We start from the raw sequence: 24,866 nt of genomic DNA, 5'->3' as shown, positions 1-24,866 counted from the left end.
AGAAAAGTACAAGAATTATATGTCATTTTATACCCATTTTTGTGAGAAAAAGGAAGAGTACAAAGTCATCCCCCCCCCTCCCATATCTGTTACATATACACAAATAAATATTTATGAACTTCAATGTTTCAATGTCATTCACATGTATCTGTGTTTCTCCTTGATAGAGAAAGAAGATCAAATGGATCGCTGGAGAGTTGTGAAGATAGTTTAAATCAGCAATCTTCAGAACCAAGACTGTTCTGTGATGGTAGAGGTTTGTAGTTTAAAAGTTGGATACGAGTTTCTTTTTCATTTCAAGACAATTGCCAAAACACTTTTCTTTTAAATCTCTGACAAAGTAATGTCAGTCTCTTTTTGGTTTTCCTGTACAAAATGCTTTAAGTACCTATCAGATTCATTTCTTTCATTATACTTGAAATATATATATATACTTGGATTAATAGATTATTAAAATTTGTCATTTAGACTTCTTCACAAATTTTTCTGGCCATCTAAATTTTGGTTTGAATCTGACCAGATTTAGTGGCAAAATTAGAAAGTATTTTGAAATTATAAAAAATAACTCCTCTGGCTAAATGAAATTCAAAGAAATTGATATTTAAGATCGCTGCTAAAATTTATCAAGTCATTACACTTTTTGACTTTAGACTGAATTCATAGTGCCAAAAAATTTGAACTGATATGAAATCAAATACTAAAGTCAACCCTAAATAAGCTTTCTACACTCTCTACACACCAAAAATAGATTAGGTTTAGTGTTTATGATCCTTCATTGAAGGTTATGGCATTGAATGATCGTATACTGTACTTGACTGTAAAGTGTAGAAATTAAGTAATTAAGAGTATTAAGTATTTGTCCACGCAGTTAGCTTGGACTTGAGAACTCAACACTACGGACATGAGATACACCTGGGGCATAGGACTGACCACCTTTATCCTGTGAATGGTTTGAGGGTCTGATGATTAATTAATCCTCAACACAGCAAGATAAAAAGAGGGAAAAAGGAATATGAGATGAGATATTAAGTAATTAAGGTTGTTGCATAATGCATCTTTTATTGATTATCTTGGATAATTTTCCTACTTACATGCATTTTGCAAAACATATAAACGTATACTATTTCTCAGCATAATATCTCTTACTTTTATACTTTTGGATTGCTTTCAGAACAGTTTCTGCATTGACCCCTTCATCATTTTCAAAAAGGGGATGGCTTTGATATATGTCTTCAGTACAGGAAATACCAAAAGTGTGATAGAGCCAAGCCCAGACTGTAGGGAGAATGTTTCACAACTTCAAACTTGATCCTTCAATAGCCATTGAAATGATCTTGTTTGTGCAGCCTCAAGCATTCATGTTGCAAAGGCAATATCTGTTCTCTGGCACAAACATAATTCATTATTTCAACTTTTTTTAACGTCTTCACATAGTATTGTGAATTTGTGATTGATAGTGAATTTCTATGGTCAAGCCCTAAACATTTCTACGCATCAAAAATGCAATTGCGGCATGCTTCCTTGCCAGATTATATAAACTTATATTTGTTGAAAGGTTTTTTTCAATTGGTTATACTATAAATTAAAGCTGCCAAGAAATTATATTCTTGGATAACAAAGTTTGCATGTGAAGTATCTTCATGACAGATACTTCACATATATATAGGATACAGGATAAAGAACAAGTACTTGTATATAGAGGCTAATGACTTTTCAAGGCTACTCCAAGAGCATAGGCATTACTTTCAGAATGTACCTCATCCATATGTCAAAAATGGCTTTAGGCTTGATTATAAATAAATAAATAATAACAAAGAAAAATTTTATAATGATTAAGCTTAAGAACAATTTTTGACATTTAGAGCACTTGTAGAGTGCCCCTTATACATATCAAGTATTACCTATTAGCGAATAGGTCAACCAAGTTAGAGAAGTCTGAATTTAAACTCTGAAGTCTCTAAAGAAATGAATTCACTGCTGTATTTGGGAAATTAGATTGAAAAAAAATTAAAATTAGAGACATAGGAGTGGTTAACTAGTCAGTCAATAAATCATTTGCATTTGGTAGTTAAATCATACTAAATGCATTATAGCAATTTAAAAAAATTGCAAAAATAGGCAGGAACATGAAAAACATTATCAGAATTCTGGAAAATAGAAAGGATATAGAACAAGTAAAATATTCCAGCTATTTAAACACATTATTTAGTTAAGATTGCAAATTGATATTAGAAAAACAGATAATAAGAATAAGCAGAGATGGTGTGTTGTAAGCCAGTTAAATAAATTATTATTATTATTATTATATGGGTATCTCCATGGAGTCAGAATACTCATCGTGGGAGACCCAAACTATTAAAACAATTCTATCATACCTCTTCTTGAACTCATTTACAGATGAAGCACTCACAACTGAGTCAGGCAATGCATTCCATTCATTCACTACTCTCAAAGCAAAAAATCTAGTTCTCACACCCTTGTTAACCATTCTTTTCCTTAATTTCCAGGGATGGCCTCTTATTCTTCCATCACTATCACACAGCTGAAATATTTCCCTTGCATCAATCTTATAAAAATCTTTAAGTAATTTAAATGTTTCTATCATATCTCTGCATGATAGAAACATTTAAATTCAACCAACCTCTGTAATCCACAAGCTCTCAATCTATCAATGTAGGGAGCATTTTTTACACCCCTCACCAACTTAGTCACTCTCCTCTGAGCCCTCTCCACCAATTCCTCATCTCCAAGGAATCCAGGCAACCAGACTTGAGCACAGTAATCCAAATTGAAATGGAATAATTTCTATCTTCCAGAATAAGAGAAGTATGATCAAAATACTAAACCAGCAGTATATAAGACAGTGTTCAAACCAATTTCAACTTGCAGATCTGAAAGCCGAGCCAGAAATAAAATCATTGGAGGTCATAAAACGAGAATTCTGAGAAAAATTAAGAGTAAACAGATGATATCAGTGACAGTATCATATGAAAAAAATCAAGATATTATGAACGAACTTGACATCATTCCAACAGGATAGATGTGTACAGAACAATACCTAGTCTATATTTTGTAAATTGGCAGTTAGAATTGCAGAAAGTATATAGAAAGATGGTTGATGTAAAATCAGGTATAAGAATAAGGTGAAAATGTTATTCATCATCTGTATAATCGCATTATGAAGGAAAGTGGCAATTAAATCTGAACCTAATATCAGATTTGGAGATGTTAATCTCTGCTCTTTACTTTATACAGATGGCATTGGCATTATGTTATTAAATAAATCTGGTACAAGTCTGCGGGATTTCTTAACCAAATTAAAAAAAAAAAAAAAAATGTAACAAATTTATCATGGAAATCAGCAATAAAAAAAAAGACTGGAAATAGAACAGGAATACTGAAAATGTCAGCTTTATCCTGAATGGAGAACCTGTAGAACAACTGAAACATTTCGAATATTTACGCACAATTTTTAGTGAAGATGGCAAAATAAACATGGAAGTAGACAACAAAATTAGCAAAGTTGGTATGGTAAAGAGTTAGTTGAATAAGAGAGAAATTAGTCAAAACACTAAACTAGCTGCATACAAGATGTTTAGAACAGCTTTAACTTATCGATTTGAGAAGTGAGTTAGAAATAAAGTAGGTGATCAAAGACTAGAAACCACTAATATGAGAGTTCTCCGAAAAATCAGGGAACAGATAACATCAATGAAAAAAATCATGCAAAAAATGAAGACATTAGGATGGAATTTGATGTTAGCATTCAAGAATGTGTGAGCATGAATGTGAGAGGAAGGCTATAAAATTAAATATCTGGTGCCAATATGTCAAGAAAAGGATCCAGAGGAAGATTAAGACATAGATAGACTGAATGCAGTTAAAAATACCTTAGAAGACTGATATATAAGATATGACAGTATTGGATTCCTGGCAGATAATAGACTAATTTGGAGGAAAATTGTTGATGTAAAGTGGTAACTTTTTCATGTAGCTATGATAGTATCCTGTACATCCCTTGAGTGTATATCTGGAATTTGATGATAGTGTTTGCATATGATTAACATTCAAGAATCTGTGAATGGCACTATTTGAGGTAATATGTTCACACATTCTTGAATGTTAATGATGTCAAGAACCTTGGGAAAGGAAAGCTTAGCAAAACAGGTGTTTGATGCCAAGAGCCTCTGTATCGTAGTGATATAGATGAGGCCCTTCAGTTGTAAAACCTATGGTTTGAATCCCATCTAGGAGGCAAAGAACCTTTATCATTGGCATTTGGTATGAAAATCATACCAAATGTATTATAACAATTTATAAGATATTATAAAATTTGCAAAAATAGGCAGGAACATGAAAAACATTATCAGAATCCTCAATAGAAAGCATATAGAACAAGTAAAATATTCCATCTATTTAGGCACACTATTTAGTTAAGATTGCAAACTGAATTTAGAAAAACAGATAATAAGAATAAGCAGAGCTGGTATGTTGTAAGTCAGTTGAATAAATTGAAATGGAATCATTTCTATCTTCTATAATAAGAGAAAAATTAATCAAAATACTAAACCACAGCTTTGAGACTGAAGTTGAGTTAGCTGATTTCATGCAGAGACAGAAGCTAGTTTTCTCAGTGAGAAAACAAACCCACAAGAGGAACATACACAATTGACAACCATAACAGACAAATCAAATAGGATTAAGAGTCCTATAATGAGCAGTATCAAGTTTACAAGAAGCAAAGTTTCTTGACTGCGACAGGTCATTGAACCTAACAAAAGTCCAAGGTGCGTGTGAAATCTTGATCTTTTCAAGATTCCTTTAGAAGATCAAAATGTAAGATTGAATAGTTTCATAGGCCTTGACAGATTACAAATTAATTTGGAAGAAAATTATTTAAAAATCTAGTAATAAAGTAAATTTAATTATATAGTACTAACATAGAATCCTCCACACTCCTTGAATGCACATATATATCATTATTATTCGGTATCTCCATGGAGTCTAGAGACTCATCGTGGTAGACCCAAACTAACTATTATACAGGGTGTCCCAAAATTCACGCAAGATTTAAATTTAGCGCCATTTGTGCGGTAAAGTGTTGCCAACGAGAAAAAAAACACAGCGTGACAGCTGACAGTTCAGGATTATTAAAAATGGAGCGCTATATGAAAGAACAACGCATTTTCATTGTTGAGCAATATTTTAAAAATAATGAAGGTTTGGAAGCTACAGTTCACAATTTTCGTACAAAATATGGTCGGAATAGTGATTTAATTTCATCAACTGTGAAAAGCTTAATTAAAAAATTCAAGGAAACTGGATCAATTAGTGATCTTATACACTCTGGCCATCCTTCAACAAGTCGTTCAACAGAAAACATCGAAGCAGTTCGTGAGAGTGTTGCTGACAGTCCAGGAACATCAATTCGGCACCGTGGTCTTGAATTGGGCATTTCGAGAAGCTCTCTACAGCGTATTCTCACGAAAGATTTGCATCTTTATGCTTACAAAGTTCAATTGACTCAAGAACTGAAGCCTACTGACCACACAGAGCGAAGAGAGTTCATTGAATGGATTATGGAACAACAACAAGTGGATGCTTATTTTTCGAACAAAATCATCTTCAGCGATGAGGCTCGTTTTCACCTTGATGGCTTCGTTAATCGACAAAATTGTCGCATTTGAGGTTCAGAAAATCCACGAGTGATTGTTGAGAAACAAATGCATCCACAAAGTATCACTGTTTGGTGCAGATTTTCGGCTGGAGGCATCATCTGTCCATTCTTCTTCGAAAATGCGGCTGGTAAGGCAATAACAGTTAATGGTGCTCGCTATCGCGACATGATAATCCAGTTTTTTGTGCCTAAATTGCAAGATATGGATGTGGACGACATGTGGTTTCAACAAGATGGTGTCACATGCCATACAGCCCGAGAAACAATTCAATTACTGCACGAGTCATTTCCTGGTCGTGTAATTTCCCGTTTTGGTGATCAGAATTGACTGCCCAGATCATGTGACTTAACGCCGTTGGACTTTTTTCTTCGGGGTTTTTTTTAAGTCTAAGGTTTATGCCAACAAGCCCACGACCACCCACGCCTTGAAGGAGGAAACTTAACGCTGTATCAACGAAATTCAGCCACATTTATGCAAAACGGTCATGGAAAATTTCGACAAAAGAGTGCGTATGTGCCAGCAAAGCCGTGGTGGCCATTTACCCGATATGCTATTCCATGCATAACCTTATACTGTATACTTTATGAATCAATAAGAAATTACAATTTTTAATTAAAAACCTGTGTTTTCTATCAAAATTACTTCTTGCGTGAATTTTGGGACACCCTGTATATACAAAACCTATCATACCTCTCCTTAAACTCATTCATAACTAATTCTGGCAATTCATTCGTTCATTCACTGCTCTTTATGTAAAAATTCTGGTCTTCACACTCCTACTAACCACAGTCATACACAACTTCCATGGATGACCCCCTAGTTCTCTGAGAACTTGTCATATATTGAAAATTTTCCTTTTTCATCAGTTTTATAAATCCCCTATAATATCTTAAAAGTTTCTACATGTCCCCTCTTTCCTGCCTATCAACTAAACTTTGTAACCTGTAAAACTTCAACCTATCTGCATAGGGAGCATTCCACAGATCTGTCACCAGCTTAGTCACTTGTCTCTGAATCTTCTGAGAAACCCAGGTGACCAAATCTGTGCACAGCAGTGAAGATATGCTGAATCATAGCCTTATAAAGAGGAATAAAAATTTCCCTATCTTTACTTGTTAGCATGGTTTTCAGCATGTAACCCTTTGAGCCATTTTACCAACTTTTGCAATATGCCCTCTGAACTGCAATTCTCTGTCCACCATTATCCCCAAGTCCCTAGCTTCATCAATATGATACACCATATACAATCTTTTCAGCCCAGAGTGAATAATAACCTTACAATTTGCAACATTAAATTGACAATCATGCACCTTTGCACTCAATGCTAATTTGTTTAAATCATCCTGCAGGATATCTATATCAACTTTATCTATTATTGCTCTACCCAACTTTACATCATCAGCAAACAGCTGAATACCTCCTCTTAAATCTTTCCTTATATTATTGATATACAAATTAGAGTAGTAGCCCTAGTACAGAACCCTCAGGCATACCACTAGTCACCCTTATTCTCCTAGATTCTACTCCACCATATAATACTCTCTGGTGTCTGTCTGTCACCCACTATAAGCATTGTTTAAAGTCATCCTGCCATAGTCATTTTTCTAGATATAGATATTTCTAGATGTTTTCTAGTTATTTATTATTTACGAGAGTGGCCTGAAAAGTTCTATGCTTCAACCATAGATTGCAACACTATCGGCAAGATTATTTTTTTTTCTCTCTAAGTTGGTACATCTGTCATAAGCATCTATGTGAAATTGCAAGTCATTCTATCACGTAATTTGTTTTATACAGCTGTCTGAAGCAAAATTGTATGTATCCCTTGAAATGGATAAAATTGAGTATCGTGCGGTTATAAAAATTCTTTGTAAAAGAAGGTTTAACGCCAAAAGAAATTCATTCGAATTTCATAAAAGTTTATGGGCACTCTTCTCCTTTGTTTTTGACAATTAAGAAACGGGCTGCCGAGTTTAAACATGGCTGTATCAGTCTTAAAGATGATCCACGTGAAGGACATCCAAAAAGTGTAACAACACCAGAAATTTTGAAATTGATCAAGTGCACGATATGGTATTGGATGACCAGTGTGTGAAATTGCTAAGATTATAGGCATTTCAAAAGAATATGTAGGCTATATTTTGCATGAAGAATTGCACATGAAAAAGCTTTGCAAGATGGATGCTGCCAGTACTGTCGACAAGGTGTAGCATAGAGGCAGCCTACATCAAGGTGTGGCTTAATACAGGTGCTCGTTCAGTCATATTGCTATGGGCGGCGTTGCTACGCTAACAATTCCTGTTAGCGTAGCAAGTGTGGAAAGAAGTTTTTCCAAGCTTAAACTGATTAAAAATTATGTGTGAACAGCAATGACCCAAGAAAGATTGGTTGGTCTAGCAACTATATCGCTAGAGGCAGATATAGCTTATAATTTAAATTTAGAAGATCTTATAGTTTTATTGTGTGATATCCCTGTAGAGCAAGCATTTAATTAATATTATTATGTAATCGTTTTGCGTTAATGTTTCTCTTAATAAAAACAAAATAGCAATTAGAGATTTTCTTATATTTTTGTCTTATATTTATGTGAAACTTTTTGGTCATTTTAACGTAAAAATTATTTACAGAAAAGTCAAGAATATTGCAACTTAGTAAGGCATGGAATCCAGCTGTTCAGGCTGTCCTAAACAATTCATCAGGGGTGATATTTAATTGCTTGCCTCAGGGCGCAATCTAATCTGGCGACAGCCCTGGGTGCTGTGCTTGGTCACAGCAGATCAAAAATGTACTCGCATGAAAATCTCTGAACAGTGCTTGGAGTGTTTTAACAAGCATAAAACTGGTTTTGTGCATCACTTTATTACTATGGATGAGACTTTGATTCCCCATTACACACCAGAATCCAAACAGCAGTCAAAACAGTGGACAAAAGCTGGTTGTTCAGCTCCAAAGAAGACAAAGTCGGTTCCATCAGTGGGAAAGATCATGGCATCGGTGTTTTGGGATGCTAAAGGCATTTTGTTTATTAATTATCTTGAAAAGGGTAAAACAATAACTGGGGAATATTATTCTGATCTTTCAACCAGACTAGACGAAAAAATTTGTGAGAAAAGACCCAGTTCACAGAAGAAAAAAAATCATCTTTCATCAGGACAATGCCCCTGCCCACAAAGGTGTTTTGGCGATGGGAAAATTAAGGGATCTGCACTATGAATTGTTGGAACATCCATCCTATTCCCAATATTTGGCTCCCTCTGACTTCTATCTCTTCCCCAAACTAAAACTCTTCCCCGCTGGTCAGCGTTTTTCTTCGAATCAAGAATTGATTGCAGTTGTAGAGAGATATTTTGCAGATCTTACTGAGAACCACTAAAGGGATGGGATAATGGTGCTGGAGTAAATATATTAGTCTTAAGGGAAATTGTGTTGATAAATAAAAATAATTTTGAAATTATAAATTCGTTTTTTGATTGTTAAGCTGAGAACTTTGGACCACCTTTGTAGATAATATATATACTAGGCGGCTCTAACGCCTATGGCACCCAACTCCCTGTGTTCCGGGCTGGTAGGCCGGTTCTCCTTGAATTCTGATGATTCGAATTTTGAAGACTCGACACTCAGGATAGCCCCTGAGTTTCAAAACATTTCAAAATAACTTGCCAAAAACGTTACATAAAAACGTTACAGTCTACATCCATTTCAAGCTGACGTCGCATCCGTTTCCAATTTCAGTTAATCATTTTATAGTATAGAGTAGATATATATTTTATATTTGTGGATTAATTTAAGGTATGCATTAGGCTCTTTTGACACATCTTTAATTTTTATAACTCCATGCCTATATTGTCCGTAAATGAACTGAAGATTTTGTTAATAATGGTAACTCTACTAGTGTCTCTTACATTTATTTATGTGAAACTTTTTGGTCATTTTAACGTAAAAATTATTTACAGAAAAGTCAAGAATATTGCAACTTAGTAAGGCATGGAATCCAGCTGTTCAGGCTGTCCTAAACAGTGATTCAGACAGTGTTAGTAGTTGCCACAGTAATAAATCCCAAGATACAAGTCCTCTTGCTAGTCCTTTCATTCCTCTGAGAAGAAGTGTTGCTGTTTCATCAGGAGATGAATTGGAAACAGACCATGATACCTGTAAGAAAACTGTTTTTAAATTTTAGAAATTAATATCATTCTCATAGCAAAACAAACACATGTAGGTGAATTTTAATTTAATTAGTTGCATGAAGTTAACCACATGTAAATAAAAAATATTTTAATAGTAATTGCTATTTTGCTTTCAGTCATGTATTATTCTCTATGTTCACTGGGCATCTACAGATGCCGTATGGTCACTCTGATGCCTCGGTGATGTGCCACACCAGACCTCGCCATGTGGTCCTTGTTGTTTGCTTTTCTGGCAGCCTCAACTCTCTGAAGATCAGTCACTCCACACACACACCATCCATCTATCTCACTGATGGTCTCTCCCTGCCTCTTTTTCCGGGAACTTTACCTTCTATTACTATTCTGAGAAGTCCCCCTTCCATCCTTTCTATGTGTCCAAAATATTTTAACTTTCTTCTGTCCTTGAGGAGCCTTAAAGTTCTACTGATCTTTTCTAACACCCATTCATTTGTACACCTTTCAGTATATGATATCCTCAACAGCCTTCTGTTAACATCACATCTCAAAAGCAGATATCCGTTTCTTATCTGACTTCTTTAGGTTCCAAGTCCATAAGTCGCTGTTGGAAAAACAACTGCATCCAAAATCCTCACCTTTGTTCCCATGGAGACAGATCCATCCTTCCAGATTTTAGACAGGTTTCTGACTTGTTTTAATTTCCTAACCTTTTTCTGACATCCTCTGAACAGCAATTCTTCACATTAATAATGGATCCCAGGTACTCAAACTTGCTGACTTCCTCAATTCTTTCTCCATTAAGGTATACACTTGTTTCTCAAGAGCTTTCTGTTTGTATTTCCTTTGAGAATCATAATCTTTGTCTTGCTAGGATTGAGTTGAAGTCTTTTGTTATTATTGATCTTGTTAACTTTGTCAAGAATTAGTCCTAGTTCTTCCATGTCATTACAATGGAGTACTGTATCATCAGCATACCTCAGATTACTGATCAATCTACCTCCTATCCTAATTCCTGCCTGAGCTCATCCAATGCTTCATGCATGATGTCCTCCACATATATACTAAACAAGTGAGGAGAAAGTAAACATCCTTGCCTAACTCCTTTTCCAACTTGAAGCCAGTCAGTCAATCCAACCGTGTTTACCATGGCTTCTTGCTCCTTATACAAGTTGGCTCTCAACCTGATAGTGTGTTGAGGAAAACCCATTCTTTTCATTACTTCCCACAGTTTCACATGCTCAAAGCAGTCAAAAGCTTTAGAGTAGCCTAAGAAACACATTACCAGAGGGAGTCTGAATTCTTTATATTTTTCTGTGATCTGTCTTGGGCAAAGGATCTGATCTCAAGTGCCCTTACCTTTCCTAAAACCTGCTTGTTCCCCAGGCATCTCTGCCTCAACTATTTAGCATGATCTTGAATAAAATTCTGCTTGCATGAGATATTAAACTAAATAGTTCTATAATTCTTGCATGCCTTCATATCACCTTTCTTAGGTAGTGGTACGAAAACTGACCTCTTCCAGTCTCTAGGCCATGATCCTGTCTCCCATATCCTTGTAATCAATCTATGAAACACTCTTATCTCTCCGTCCCCTTGGCCTTAATTAACTCTGCTGGGATTTCATCTGCACCTGGGGCCTTATTGCTGTTAAGCTGCTTAACTGCTCTTTCAATTTCATGCCAAAGCGGAAGAGGTTCCAAATCAAAATTTTCCTGGTGAGAGGACTCTACATTTTCTTTATCCACTCTGCTGTACAGTTCCTCACAGTATTCTTTTCATCTGTTTTTGATTTCCAACTCTTCTGTTATTAATGCTCCATTCCTGTCTTTGATGACATTCAATTTAGACTTTTAAACTTGTGCTTTAAGTCGCAAACTAAATAAAACATCCTTTTATAATTGTGCCTCCTTATCTGGAACTCTATTTCTTTACATTTATTAGTATAGAACTTTTCCTTGTCCTGCTTGATGCTCTTCTGACTTCTCTATGTAATCTCTTGTATTCTTTAGTCCCTGTGTCTTTTTGTTTTTCCAACTGCCTTCTTTTGATTAGTTCCAATGTTGAATCTGATATCCATGGGTCTTTTGGTCTTCTTATTAGGCCAAGATACTTTTTGACTGTATCCTGTATTATCACCTTGACTCCTTCCCAAAGCATTTCTGGTGAGTTCTCCTCATTGGTCTCCAAAAAATCATCCAACCAAGTTGATGTTTCTTCTGTGAATCCATTAGGAATTACTCTAACATCCAATCTAGTAGGATGTGCCTGACCTGGAAGTTTTTGGAGTCTTAGTCTTACTTTGGCTCTTACTAGCTGATGGTCTGTACCACAATCTGCTCCAGGACAAGTATGCACATCAGGGATGCTTGTCTTCCACCACTGGAGAGCCAGGATATAATCAATCTGGTGCCTTGACCTATCAATGTTAGATGTCCAAGTATAGGTCTGTTGTGGATGTTTCTGGAAACAGGTATTAGTAATAACTAATCTGTTAGCATGGGCAAATTCCAACAGTCTTTCACCACGGGTGTTACGTTCACCCAGAGCAAACATGCCACACTCCGGTCTGACTCTCATACGCTTTCCCACTTTTGCATTCAAGTCCCCTAAGATGTACAGTATGCCTTTCCTTGGTAGGCAGTCCAAAACAGTTTGTAAGTTTCATAGAATTCTTCACTCTCTTCTTCAGGCCTATCCATCTGGGGTTCATAAACTACCACAATTGATACATTTGTAGGCTGAGCCTTAAGTCTAATAGAGAGTATCCTATCATGAATGGGGTTATAACCAAGAAAGCTTCTTGCCTGAGCTGTCTTCAGTATCACAGCTACCCCGTGATGTTTCGAGTCACCACCTGAGGAAATAACTAGCCTACCATCCTGTCTTTTGAAGTGACCTTCTCCATTCCGTTGTTTATTATTTTAACGGTATAATAGAACACAGAAACTAAGTAAATAATTAATTTATTCACTTGATGCTGATATTTCGCTGGTATTATAACCAGCATCTTCAGAGCACAAAAACACTGTTTGTCACAATACGCGAGACTAAAACAACATGGTGTACATTAACAAAATTGTAGCAGCAACACAAAGACTAGAGTCCTGATTTTGGCGCCCTCTATCTGAAAAAAAAAAAAAAAAAAAAAAAAAAAAAAAAAAAAAACGCTATCATATATTGCTAGAGTCCTAGAAAAGTGCTAGTTTTTCCTTAATATGACTGTCTCCCAGATCTTCGGCAAGTTAATACAGCCATATTTGTTGAGATTTGGGGTGTGTTTTAGGGCTTCTGTCGCCTCTAAGAACAATCTCTCTGATTTATATGGGTTTCTGTGTAGTACTTTTGTGTTTTTCCAGTTGATCCTGTGTGCAGGGGTATCCAGAGCATGGTCTGCTAGGCCCGACTTCCCATAATGATATTTCCGGACGTATCGTTTATGTTCGCTGATGCGGATATTCACAGTTCTTCCTGTTTGACCGTAGTAGGCTTGATTGCATGAGCAGGGTACTTGGTAGACTCCTGGATGTGATAAAGGAGGAATGCTGTCCTTGGGTGAGCAGATGAGGGTGGCTAATTTGCTACATGGTCTGAATGTAGTGCGTAGTTTATGTTTAATGAGAATTCTTGAGATCTTTTCGGATGTGCCTTTAATGTAAGGGATGGTGACTGTTTTGTTGTAGTTCTCTGTGGTGGATGGTGGGAGGGGTTTCTTAGGAGTGTTTAGTATTTTGTTTATTTTTTGTGGATTGTAGCCGTTGGCCAAGAAGGTGTGGCGTAAGTGAGTCAGTTCAGCAGTAAGAGCCTTGTCATTTGAACAGATTGCTCTCGCTCTATGGGTTAGCGTTTTTAAAATGCCATATTGTTGAGAAGGATGATGGTGTGATTGTTTGTGTAAGTATCTGCCTGTATGTGTGGGTTTTCTGAAAACTGAAAATGATAAGGAACCATCTGGGAGACGTGTAATGAGTGTATCCAGGAAGGGCAGACAGTTGTTGGCTTCCGGTTCCATAGTAAAGTGGATTTTTGGGTGTTGGCTATTTAAATGTGCTAGGAATGTTTTCAATGTCTCAGGGCCATGTGGCCAAAAAAGTCACTTCCTGGCCCAAAGACACAGTTAACAAACTCAAACCCTTCCATGTTAGAACACCGAGGATCTATGGATCACCAAAAATTCACAAACCAGGCACACCCCTACGCCCAATTGTGGACAGTATAAATAGTCCCACATACAAACTGGCTAGACATTTAGCAAAGCTACTAGCCACTCTCACTAACAATTCTCCCTCCTTTATCAAAAATTCAGCACACCTAAAAAGCATCTTACAACACCTCACCCTAAAAAGCTCAGACTTAATAGTAAGCTTTGACATCACTTCACTATTCACAAATGTACCACTAATAGAAACCCTCAATCTACTGAAGTCACACTTCCCCCCTGATATATTTGAACTATTCAAATTCACAATACATGCAGGATATTTCACATGGAAAGGGAAAATATACAAACAAATTGATGGGACAGCCATGGGCTCCCCCCTTTCTCCCCCCCTAGCCAACTTTTACATAGAACACCTGGAAAAACAAGCAATCAATACAGCCACTCTCAAACCAACACTTTGGCTACGCTATGTTGATGATGTGCTTGCCATTTGGCCACATGGCCCTGAGACATTGAAAACATTCCTAGCACATTTAAATAGCCAACACCCAAAAATCCACTTTACTATGGAACCGGAAGCCAACAACTGTCTGCCCTTCCTGGATACACTCATTACACGTCTCCCAGATGGTTCCTTATCATTTTCAGTTTTCAGAAAACCCACACATACAGGCAGATACTTACACAAACAATCACACCATCATCCTTCTCAACAATATGGCATTTTAAAAACGCTAACCCATAGAGCGAGAGCAATCTGTTCAAATGACAAGGCTCTTACTGCTGAACTGACTCACTTACGCCACACCTTCTTGGCCAACGGCTACAATCCACAAAAAATAAACAAAATACTAAACACTCCTAAGAAACCCCTCCCACCATCCACCACAGAGAACTACAACAAAACAGTCACCATCCCTTACATTAAAGGCACATCCGAAAAGATCTCAAGAATTCTCATTAAACATAAACTACGCACTACATTCAGACCATGTAGCAAATTAGCCACCCTCATCCGCTCACCCAAGGACAGCATTCCTCCTTTATCACATCCAGGAGTCTACCAAGTACCCTGCTCATGCAATCAAGCCTACTACGGTCAAACAGGAAGAACTGTGAATATCCGCATCAGCGAACATAAACGATACGTCCGGAAATATCATTATGGGAAGTCGGGCCTAGCAGACCATGCTCTGGATACCCCTGCACACAGGATCAACTGGAAAAACACAAAAGTACTACACAGAAACCCATATAAATCAGAGAGATTGTTCTTAGAGGCGACAGAAGCCCTAAAACACACCCCAAATCTCAACAAATATGGCTGTATTAACTTGCCGAAGATCTGGGAGACAGTCATATTAAGGAAAAACTAGCACTTTTCTAGGACTCTAGCAATATATGATAGCGTTTTTTTTTTTTTTTTTTTTTTTTTTTTTTTTTTTTTTTCAGATAGAGGGCGCCAAAATCAGGACTCTAGTCTTTGTGTTGCTGCTACAATTTTGTTAATGTACACCATGTTGTTTTAGTCTCGCGTATTGTGACAAACAGTGTTTTTGTGCTCTGAAGATGCTGGTTATAATACCAGCGAAATATCAGCATCAAGTGAATAAATTAATTATTTACTTAGTTTCTGTGTTCTATTATACCGTTAAAATAATAAACAACATGTTCGACGAACACATAAGTCTGTCCACACTTCTCCATTCCATCTGGTCTCTGTAATTCCCAGGATGTCAATTTTATACCTATCATCTCTTTACAGGCAATCTCAAGAGTACCCATCTGTAGACCCCGAACATTTCATGTGCCTATGTAAAATTCCCTTCTGAGATTAATCTTATACCTTCTGTGTTGCTCGTTCACAGTATCACTGACTTTTGATGGAGACTGTAATGTATATGTCTCGAACAGGACCCTCTGCCTAAGACCTGAATGCAACATTTATTATTCTGTGTGATAGCCAATGCAGCATGAGATGTGCTATAAGGCACAACCATATTAGCATTTTGGAGTGAAGTCACTGCAAGAAGAAAGTGGTAGGGTTGCAGAGGCCCTTTCCACATATGTATATTATTTGCAAACATCAAACCACAGAAACAGCAAACAAAATCAATCATCATTAGAGAGTAGTTAAATTGCACAGGAGTAATACTTACAGAATTACCTAAACAAATTAATTATCTAATTATAGTTTAATGTTAATTCATTTATTAATACATTTAACAGATATGTTTGAGACTCTTGCTGTAACATTTTACTGAAAAGTTCCAACCAAATACAGTGCTATGCTAAAAAAAATTTACTAATAGCAAACTGTCCATTACAACCTGTTTCTGTGATTCCTATGAGTTTGCTATAGTGAGAGTCAACTGGAGTAGCATAGGATGGTGGTGGGGGTGGGGAGGGGGGGGGGGGACATTAACACATAATTATTAATAATAACCCATAAAGACAAATTATATAACCTGGGTTTAGAAAGTCAAGAGTTAAGGATTCAGAGATGAGTGTCTAAGCAGGTGCTAGATCTGTGGATGCTTGAAGATGTGCAAGTTGCAAATTTTAGTTGATAGGTGAAAAAGAGGGTATATAATAGAAACTTATAAGTTACTAAAGGAGCTCTGTAAGATTTGACATAAAGGAAATTTTTCAATAAATAATGAACAGAGAGAGAAAACTAGGGGTCATCCCTGGAAGTTGTGCAAGAGTGCAGTTAGTAAAGGTGTGTGAAATGGACTGCTAGAATAGTTGAGTGTCCTGATAGTGAATGAATTTAAGGATAGATGTGATACGTATTGTGTGTATAAAAGTTAACATGCGTCTTCCCTGACAGAGAGAAATGTTAACCCAAATTATTAATCTGTATTAATAATAACCCTTTATGGGTTATTAATAATAATAGTAATAATTAGTAATAACGACAAAGTGCATTCTTATTCAAATTAGGATGTCTGTTTTTTTTTGTTTTTTTTATGATGATTTCATCTGTAAAAGGTTGTACACCCTAAAGCACGTTAGTATTGTGGATTGGCCAAAGGTTGGATAATCTACCTAAAACCAAACCTGCTATCTCAGATATATGTTACAGTGGGGTAAGGCTTGCCTTGATTCTATGAGCAGGCATTCAAAAAAAAAAAAAAAAAAAAAAAAAAAAAAAAATTGCATGAAATTCTGTTCGTCCTCTAATATATTAAATGTGATATATATATATATATATATATATATATATATATATATATATATATCTGTGTGTGTGTGTGTGTGTGAGAGAGAGTATATATGGTGGGTAAGGACTTTGGTGGAATGAAAAAATGAATTAAGTTTTTTACTGGCTTGCAACTGGATTGAAACATGTATTTTAGATACCTAGACATTCATTTTTATACACCTTTTAATGTAGTATTTTTGTTTTTATCAAAAAAAAAAAGATAGATAGATATACTCATTACTAAGAAAAATATCTTGCGCTTTTTAATTCCTTTTTTTGAAGAGAATGTTGGAAAAACAAATAGATGACATAGGTCAGGATGTTTAATTCAACTGGCTCCTGAGAAGAGCAATAATGATAAGTTGCAGTAAATGTCACATTCTGCATCGGTTGGTTCATAACCTGATGAATCATAAAAACTAAGCTATCAGTAAGCATAAAACAAGTACTTCCAGGAAGGTGTTTATTATTGTTTTATCCTTAAACTTGAGGCAAGGGTGGTGGTATTTGATATAAATAAGTATTTTTTTTTTGAAGAAGGTTCCATTCATGAGGGACTGCTCAGTTGTTCAACCTATAGTACATAAGTACTATGGATGAGTAACAAGCAAAAACTTTTCAAGTTTTTGCTTGTATCATCTAGCATTTAAATTAACAAGGTTACCTGAATCCCATTGAATAATGGTTTGAAGATCAGAATTTATGATAACAGAAGTTTTTTGATTTATGTAGTGCAGGATTTGTCAAATGAAAAAGAGGAGTGCAGTACTGTCATCAGCAAAATTATGTATAGGATTTGCAATACCTCTGTAATCCAAGCATTAGATGTAAACTTTGTGAATAAAGATCCATCACACAATGTGCAACCAGACAGAAAGAAAGCAACTAAGTTGCAGAAATCAGAAAAACAGATCATATGATGAAATCTTACTTAATATGCCTTTGTCTCAAATACAGGAATACCTCGATTATCGCAGTTTCGATTATCACGATTCTCGATTTATCGCTGTTTATAATTTGACACCAAAATTCCAATTATTGCACTCCAAATTCGAATTATCGCGGCCGTGAGATGTATCCCACTACATATGCAACCAGTTCGAGTCGCCTCTCACCAGGTACCGCTCTCTTGTAGCGCTTCGTTTTTATCAGACATCACCTACTTACCAGTAACTGTCCGCCTTTGCCTGAAGTGCATGTGGATATTTATTTCTCTTCTTATTTACCCCTACAATGAATGCTAAAAGAAACAAGGATGATATCAAGTCTACAGCTATCAAGAAGAAATGTAGTGATCAGCTTAGAAAATAAGTTGCATATGATAAATAAGTATGAAGCAGGCATAACCAAAGCCAAAATTGCAAGAGAGTACGATCTAAATGAATCAACTGTTCACCATATTTTAGACTACGCTTCAAACTATAAGCAACTAGGACAAAGTGCATTGACCTCGTCTGGGTCACAAACTACGAGAAACAGAAACCATCTTATGATTGAAATTATTATTATTATATTATTATTATTTGACACCTCCCCAGGGAGTCCAAAGACTCATTGAGGGAGATTGTGCCAACAGCATCGAACGATTGGTCCCCTTCCACGCTCAAACTTACTTAACTGAGACATTAGTAGCAGAGGCTCTACCAGTCGACCAACCTTTGCCGGCAAATGGAAACGCTATTGTCAGTGTGGATAGAAGATTGTAACCAAAAGAGAATTCCTTTTAGTCAAATGACTATATGAATAAAAGCACTGAATTTGTTTGAAATTTTAAAAAGAAAAAATTAGAAAGCGAAAATGATTCAGCATCAGTAGTGGAAGAGACTTTCTCTGCAAGTTCGGGATGGTTTGATCGGTTCAAAAAGCGATTGAGCATTCATAGTGCTCATGTACAAGGTGAAATTGCAAGTGCCAATGAAAAAGCAGCAGCTAGTTTTCCTGGTGAATTGCAACAGATCATTGAAGAAGGAAATTATACTGATGATCAGATATTTAATGCCGACGAAACAGGCTTATTATGGAAAAAAAATGCCCACTAAAACATTTTTAGCCAAAACTGAAAAATCACAGCATGACTACAAGGCTTTGAAAGAGCGTGTAACACTTTTACTATGTGGCAATGCTTCTGGAGATTACAAGATGAAGCCTCTCTTTATTTATCGTTCATAAAATCCTCGCCCGCTTAGAAGTTTAGATAAAAATTTTCTCCCTGTTCATTGGAGATTCAATAGAAAAGCTTGGATGACAAAAACTATTTTTGAGGATTGGTTTAAAAACTGTTTTTGTCCTGAAGCTGAAAGGTACTGCAAGTCATTTAATCTTGATTTTAAAATCTTGTTGATATTAGATAATGCACCTAGTCATCCAACAGCACTGAAAGATTTGTGCAAAAATGTAAAAGTTATTTATTTATCACCTAATACCACTTCCATCATCCAGCCAATGGATCAAGGTGTAATCGCATCCTTTAAGGCATATTACCTACGAAGAACTTTTTCACAAGCAATAGAAAAGACTACAGGAGATGAAGCTATGACTTGGACAGAATTCTGGAAGGCATTCAATATCAAAACTTGCATTGAGAATGTCAAGGAAGCATGGAGTGAAGTAACGTCTGGCAACCTGAGAGCAGCGTGGCAAAAGATTATTCCTCATTGTGCAAATGATTTTAAAGGATTTGAAAATGAAATAACACGTGTTATCAATGACATAACTAAGCTTGGCTTCGATCTAGGACTAAAAGAAATTGAAAAAGGTGATGTTCAGGCCCTGCTTCAGTCACATGATAAGGAGCTGGATGATGAAGACCTAATTAACCTCGAGAGAGAACGTGCTTACAATGCTCAAATCGATGATAATGATGAACAAACTGATGTGGCACTGAAGGAATTTACCCTCAAAGAAATGGACGAAATGTTTAGAATTGCTGAAAATTTTAAAGAAAAAAATCTTTAACGGCGATCCTAATCTCAAGCGATCAATGAAAGTTCGTCAGGAAATTGAAAATTCCATCCATTGCTACTGAGTTTTATACGAAGAAATAAGAAAGAAAAAATTCTACCAGACAACTCTACACCAATTTTTATCCAAGAAAGAATAATTGTATGTACCCTTTATATATAAATAAAGATTAAAGAATAATCTTGTTTTTCTAAATGAACCTTCATTTTTTACTTAACACGTTTAATACATTTCTTTTTTACTTCATATATAAAATTTAATTAATAGATTTTAAAAATCCTTGGCAATGATCACCCATTTTACACATATTATCCCGATTATCGTGGATTCAATTATTGCAGTATTTTTCGTGGCAACAATAACGGCGATAATCGAGGTATTCCTGTACTTTCTTTCCAAAACTTTTCAAGATCTTCTGTTGATCAACAATGGTAGAATCTATGCTGGTAATCCTTTATTAGTTGAGAGGTTTCTAGGTAACATAGAAGTTTAGTGTTAATGGTTTTCTCTATTTCTTTAGGATGAACTGAAGCAAGAGAAACTAGATGGTACATTGATGGCAAAGATTTATTTCTTAAGAATAGGTTAAATATAAGCTTAATTTCCAAGCTGCAGGTAGAATACAAGTGGAGTAGGAGAGAATAAAAAAAAAAAAAGTAGCACAGAACAGGAGGCTCTAGATCATAGACCTTTGGAACAATCAGAAAAGTGTCAACAGAATTAGGAGACTTTTTCGTATCCAGTTTAGACAAAATTTTGCTGATATCTTTTGAGCAAAAAAGTCAAAAGAAGTATGACATGCTGCATGCTAGCTTGTTTAGAATGGCATGAGGACATTTAATTACCATAGAACATCAGTGGAAGAATTAAAAGAAAAATAAGCCAATAAATTGCATTTCCATAAGTAATGATGAAGTAGAACCATATAAATGAAAAACAGGAAGAATAATGTATGGACAGATGTTATAGCCATTAACTTTAGTGTGAGTCCAGAAAGCATAACTGCTACTTGGATATCTTTTGACTCAGAAATGGAAACAGTTTTGGATGTTTTGATAATTTGCTTGCAACTGTTTTGAACTTTAGTTTAAATTTGCCAGCCTGGTTGGTGAGTGGTTAGAATATTTGCTCTCTAACTGGGGTTTGAATCCTGCAGCAAGCATGGATGTTTGTGATTGTCTTTAGGTGGGAGATGGATTTCATTGCCCAGTATGAGGCCACTTCTGTACTTATTGGAGTCCTGAAGTAGCTTGAAAAGGTTCCATGTTTGGTCTCTAGAACAGGGTTTCTGGACCTGGTAAAATATATATATACTAGGGGGCTCCACCCCCCCACCCCCCCGTCTTCTTATTAACCAAATCAATTTGCCTACACATTTCCTTCTCACCAGTTTCCACATAACCAGGTCTATAGCAACACCCTACTAAACATTTCATTCTATCCACCTGCACTTCACACCATACTGCTTCAAAACCACTGTCACTACTTGCTCCTTACATCCTTGCACCTTAGATGACCACAACTCCTCTGCTGTCATCAACAGCATTCCCCTCCCCCACCTCCTTTTCTGCCCTGTCTGTTTTTAAGAAAAAACTACATATCCCTCCATCTCTATTTCTGTCAGAATGTCATCATCATCCAACCACATCTCACTTATTCCAACAGTTTTTTGGTGAATGAACTCTATCAACACTACAATTTCATTCCCTTTGTTTTGAATACTTCTAGCATTCGTAAACACACACACTAGCTCACATCTGTTTCTGTAATAGATATGAGCTTGTATGTATGTCACTCACCTCTCCATTCACAAACTCTCCTGCTCTTCCACACCACCTCATGCTTCCTGAGATCTTCCATTCCCTGCAGTCATTACTTTCTCTTGCAGCAACAGTTTCTCCAGGTGATTCATCCAATCCATTTAAATATAGCCCATCTCTTTTATACAGCTTTATTCATCCCTCAGATTCATCTCACACATTCACAAAATGAATCTTTCTCTTCACACAACTCTGATAGTATGCTATTCATAATCTTCGCTCGCCTTCTCACCTCATCATTATTATACCTGGGTAACATGCTTGGCTACCTTACATACCACGCTGTTATCTTTCACTCTTCACTCAACATCCATCCTTGCATTGTCTTTGTTATCAACCAAATTATTTGTGCCAAGTACCACTACCAAACTCTTTTCTCTTTCATTCCTGTTATCCAGTTCTTCAATCACACTGGATTCTTCCTCCTGGAAAACAAGGTTTGTTTTCCAGGAGGAAGTTCACATTTGTTCACGTTTCACTCAATACACTTCTGATCATTGAATCCCAATACAAGGCTTGATACAAAAGGCATCTTTCATCTTATTCTTCCTCTTATTTCTATGCACATCTGTAGTTCTCCCCATTTCATTCCTCATATGCTTAGTCTCTTGTTTTATCTTTACCAACTCTGCTTTCATCTCTTATTTACTCACTGCCATTTGTTCCAAAACTTCCTGATATTTCACTGGTTTTCAAGCATCGTCGAAGCACAATTATAACTATGACATATACACAGCACTCAGTTAAGTAATTACGGAAAATAGTTCAAATGGTAACTGAAAACAGAACTACTGCTCTAACAAAGTGATCTCTCCACAGACCAGTTAACCATAAAGTTAATTTGGAGTACTCAAACTATCTGGTCTCATAATTACTACCTCTGAGATCTTTGGCAAATTATTACAGCCATATTGTGGAGATTGGGGAAGTGCTTCATAAATAGTCTTTTTGACTTATAACAACTTCTGTGTAAAACTGCGGTGCCTTCCATTTAATGGTATGTGACGGAGTATCCAGAGCATGGTCTGCTAATCCTGATTTGAAATAAGACAATCAGATATGTAATTATTGTGTTCTTTGAGGCAGATGTTAACTGATCTACTGGTCTGGCCAAAGTAGGCTAAACTGCAGGTTCAAGGAACTTTATACACGCTGGAATGTTCAAGATGCAGCTGATTTTTAGGAGAAAAGATGAAGGTAGGTAGCTAGCTAGCTGAATGAAAGGTTTGAAAGTGTCATGGAGATTATATTTCCAGAGAACTTTGACTAGTTTTCTGATGTACCTTTAACAAATAGGATGGGAATGATTTTGCTGTGATCCTGTGTGTTGGGTATAGGAGGGTTGCAGGGGCTGAATGGTTTGGCATGATAAGGTTTAACCTTTTTGATAATTTCTTTGGGCCAAGATTTGGATATATGTTCTTAAAATTCAGAAACCTCCATTGTCATCGAATAATAAATAACATAGACAGCACTTCCTGCAAACTGGCCAAACATTTATCCAAACCGCTTTCCTCCCTTACAGGCAACTCTCCCTCATCCATTAAAAACTTTATACTTTAAAACATTAATAAAAAATCTAACATTGAAATGTTAGATTTTTTATTAATGTTTTATTAGATGAGGTGCTTAAGGGTCAAAGCTGTATAACTGAGAGGAGACCTCCACATAACCTTTAAAGGAATGCAGAGAACCAACCAGGGCTTCTAACCTAATGTCCAATCCTCACCTTCTCGTGGTGCACCCTGTTGGGTATCTACTTGGATTCTGAACGAATGAGGATGGGCTGGCAATTTGGAATTTAGCCGACCAAATTGTATTCTTATTGGTTAAACCAAAATAAAAAATGATGGCACAACATGACAAAATTTCATTCCTACTGGGGCGTCGCCTGGTTAAACAAGGCCCCCGTTGTTTTTTCCAGGGAACCAGGGCGAACAGCGAAAAGTCAGCTACTGGAACAAATCTGAAAACAAACCCCAACTCAACATCACCAGAGTTGAGTTGGGGGTTTGTATATAAGAAGCCTGAATGGAGAAAGAAGCCTATCAACATAAGAAGCCTGAATGGCAAAGAAATGGAGCTAGCTGAGGAATTAGATAAGTACCAGCTCGACATAATAGGGGTGACTGAAACAAAAAAGACAAAAACTGGTGAGATCTTTCTCAGCAATAAATACAAAATGTTATATTCAGGCAGTGACAATCAAGGAAAAGAAGGAGTAGCCATAGTATTCAACACTAAATACGAGGCTAATCTTCTTGAATGGCAGTCAGTCTCAAGTAGAGTAATGTGGGCAAATATGAGAATGGGGAATTGGACAATGAGACTTATTTGTGCCTATGGTCCCACAGAAGGTTCTATTAAGGTAGAAATGGAGGAATTTTTTGAGGCTTTAGAAAAAGCAACTGACACAATGAAAAAGGAAAAGTTGGTCCTTGTTGGGGGATCTAAATAGCAGAGTAGGAAATGATTGTGAGACATACAAAAATATTTTGGGAAAATTTGGAGAAAAGAGCAAAGCTAATAATAATAGCAAATATCTGTTGGATTTCTGCACAGGACATAGATTGGTTATTTTGGAACATGGTATTACTAACACCATGTTCCAACATAAAAATGTGCACAAATTCACATTGAGAGAAGAAGCAAGGAATAAGAAAAGTCTCATTGGCTATGTTATTGTTGATAGTGATGTTTTCTCCCTGGTGCAGGACACCAGAGTGTACAGAAGATTTGAAGTTGGAAGTGATCACTATTTAGTCTTGAGTAGGATAACATTGAATTTCATATTGAAAAGAATAACATGTAAGAAAGTATTAAAGTGAATAAAAGTTGAGCAGCTCTCAGATGTGAACTTTAGACTAAAATACACAAAGATTATTGAAGAAAAAATGA

At 36.2% G+C, this 24,866-nt stretch overlaps 1 protein-coding gene across 4 annotated transcripts in view; it reads left to right on the top strand.

The window, feature by feature from the left end:
- LOC150101214 (rho GTPase-activating protein 45-like) overlaps nt 1–24,866 on the top strand; it is a 519,012-nt gene that overhangs the window by 316,629 nt on the left and 177,517 nt on the right. For all 4 annotated transcript variants that reach the window (XM_090401286.1, XM_090401287.1, XM_090401288.1 and 1 more), the window contains 2 exons: nt 168–256; nt 9,632–9,829. In XM_090401286.1, the coding sequence (XP_090257412.1) occupies nt 168–256; nt 9,632–9,829 (287 nt within the window). The remainder of the gene's footprint in view (nt 1–167; nt 257–9,631; nt 9,830–24,866) is intronic.

The sequence above is a fragment of the Typopeltis vanoorti genome, chromosome 12 (assembly GCF_054136105.1).
Source record: "Typopeltis vanoorti isolate ZY-2024b chromosome 12, IOZ_Tvanoo_1.0, whole genome shotgun sequence".
Lineage (NCBI taxonomy): Eukaryota > Metazoa > Arthropoda > Arachnida > Uropygi > Thelyphonidae > Typopeltis > Typopeltis vanoorti.
The sequence above is the reverse complement of the archived record's forward strand: the minus strand, read 5'-3'. Positions and strand labels throughout refer to the sequence as shown.